Source organism: Nanorana parkeri, unplaced genomic scaffold, assembly GCF_000935625.1.
Source record: "Nanorana parkeri isolate BGI_ZX_2015 unplaced genomic scaffold, ASM93562v1 scaffold87, whole genome shotgun sequence".
In the NCBI taxonomy this organism is placed as follows: domain Eukaryota; kingdom Metazoa; phylum Chordata; class Amphibia; order Anura; family Dicroglossidae; genus Nanorana; species Nanorana parkeri.
In genome coordinates, this window is record NW_017306355.1 from 1,049,890 (window position 1) to 1,052,434 (window position 2,545).

Consider the following 2,545-nt stretch of genomic DNA (forward strand, 5'->3'; position numbering starts at 1 on the left):
CACTTGTGCTGAAAGTGTTGGCACCCATAGCTTAAAGCTGAACTGCCAGGCACACTGCTAAATACATAGATGAAATGTATATACTATAGCTGTTTTACCCGTAACAGGATATTTATTTCTGAGATTTACACAGCCCTGTCACACCATATCGACCAGTCGGTAGACATTATATTTCTCTAATGTAATTGAGTTTCATTTACGGATCATGTCACTCTCTGGCTGTGACTGGACAGCGAAAGGGGAAGAAGCAGACTTAGGAGCTCATCTCTCTGCCACTCTGTTGTCTCCTCCTATCAACATGTCCCTTTTTAGCACATAAACACTGCAGCAAAACTGCTTGGCTCCTTGTAATGAATCTTCCTCGCCCAGTCAGAGCTTGGCTGTACAGAAGCTGCAAGAGATTGATACCAGATCAAATTCAGATATTTCTACTGCTTGCATTATAAAAAGAAATGAATAATGCGTTCACTTTTGTTTTTTTACCTTCAAACCTTCATGCATTTGGACCCATGTGCTATTTCCCTGATAGGTTTTAGTTAATGGTAGCATGTTTGTGCTTCTTTGTTACAGCCTGCCATTGCTCTATCACTGAAGAAACCTCTGAAACGTATCCGGTACCGAAAAGGTAAAGTCGTAATGAAAATTTGCTGTCTTGTTGGAAAACTGACAAATGTACAAAAGAATAATGCTGGGGTGGCATTTATCAACTGTGTCCTGCATGCATGGATATTTTGATCATTCCGGCTAGGTTCAGACCTGAGCATCATCCGAGATGCGCATCCAGAGACGGCACGATCATGTGCTACTGCACACAGCGATTGCCGTGCGGCCTCATTGATTTCAATAGGGTTACATCCGCATGTCAATCGCTAAAAAAAAGGTACAAGTGCCTGCTTTGCTGCTGGGATTTTTAGGGCCTCAACAATGGAAGGATTACAAGTTGCCTGCAGTGACACAAGATCTTTAAAAACGCAAAGCTACAGGAGTACAGGCTTTGTGCTGTTTAGAAACCTCATTGGGAAGCTGCTCATGGGTCTGTAAAGGAACTTACAAAAACGTTCACCTTTTTTTTTTTTCAGCAAGCAGTAGGCTCACTGAAAAACGGAAGAAGAAGAAGAAACGGTTAAGACTTGCTAGCAAAATCAAGAAGGAAAAGAATCTGTCCTCTCGGGAATCTTCTCATTCTGAGGTAACTTCTTTTTTTGCTCTGTTGTACACATAACACAATACATATCTATTTGGGGTAATACTGGTCACGTTTTACAGTTTGATTGCATGAAGTTTTTACGCTTGCCAGTGTTAGCTGCCACTTTACCTAACAGAGGACAGCTTCACCTATCACTGTACTGTAGAGCATGTAAGATTAGAAATCATTTACACAGTTAACTGTTTTATCATTGTAAAATAAACCAAAAATGCATTTAACATTTCTGTCAATTTTTGGAAAAAAATATGAACGAAAAATAGTATTAAGAGCTTAAGTCTTATTTGTTTCAAATGTAAATTTGTATTAATGGAGAACTATGAGGTGAGTGATTTCCACTCACCTCATAGTTCTAGCCGACCTGTGACAATGAGACTCACAGGTCGGCTCAGTAGATCGGGAGGTGAGTGAACACATACCGGTGTTCGCTCACCTCTCGATCCTGTCACAGCTCTCTGCCGTGACAGGGGAGGGGCTGGATTCCCCCCTCCCCGATCCTCCAGCGCTGACTGGCGGAACGGACGGGGGAGGGAGCGGGTACAGCTGGCTCTGCCTCTAGATAGGCAGAGCCAGCTGTCAGTCACGCAGCTGGGCGGATCCCGGCACAATTGTCGGGACCCGCTTCAGCTGCAGCGTTTCAGTATACCGCGAGCAGCAGTTTGCGGTATACTGAGCCTGGGGTGACGGGAGGATGCTAGTTTGTGTCCTCCCGTTACCCTAAGGAGAACTATGGGGAAAAGCCTTATCCCCATAGTTCTCCTTTTAAGGAAGCTAGTTTGTTGAAAATAACTAACGCTGCTAAATTTCATCTAGGCATTTATTATTTTAATCATGCCTGGTCATGAATAGGTTTAAAGAACTGCTTCTGATATAAATGTATCATTTAAACTAAAGTCATGGCAATTGTGTTTTTGTTTTCTCCCTGTATTAAATTCCTTGATCCCCCTATATCAGTGTGCGTTTTTCACAATAATGCTCTGAAGCTAGCATTCGTGATGTATCAGGCAGTGGCATTGAAGCCTCTTCCTCCTCCTAGGCTGCATCTTTTAAAATAAGACCCAATATTTTTTTACTGCACTTTGTCTCTTTTCTGCACTTTTTGTTTTTGTTCTGGTGCTTTGATTTCTGCTTAAACTATTTTATGCTGTGGTTAAACTTGTGAGGTGTTTCTGTACAGGGTGAAAGTAATGATATGGGTGCAGCTAGTCCAAGTGACACTGCTGAGGAGGGACTAGATCAAGATCATGGAGGACCTTCTAAGAAGAACTTTGAACGAGGTGGAGGTGGAGCAGCCATGAAAGAGAATGTGTGCCAGGTAAGTGTACAGGCACTGAAGAAACC

At 42.6% G+C, this 2,545-nt stretch overlaps 1 protein-coding gene across 1 annotated transcript in view; it reads left to right on the plus strand.

Moving 5' to 3' along the window:
- NSD1 (nuclear receptor binding SET domain protein 1) overlaps positions 1 to 2,545 on the plus strand; it is a 56,357-nt gene that overhangs the window by 30,720 nt on the left and 23,092 nt on the right. Inside the window, exons 9-11 of the mRNA XM_018552384.1 lie at positions 571 to 625; positions 1,080 to 1,189; positions 2,382 to 2,519. Of these exons, the coding sequence (XP_018407886.1) occupies positions 571 to 625; positions 1,080 to 1,189; positions 2,382 to 2,519 (303 nt within the window). The remainder of the gene's footprint in view (positions 1 to 570; positions 626 to 1,079; positions 1,190 to 2,381; positions 2,520 to 2,545) is intronic.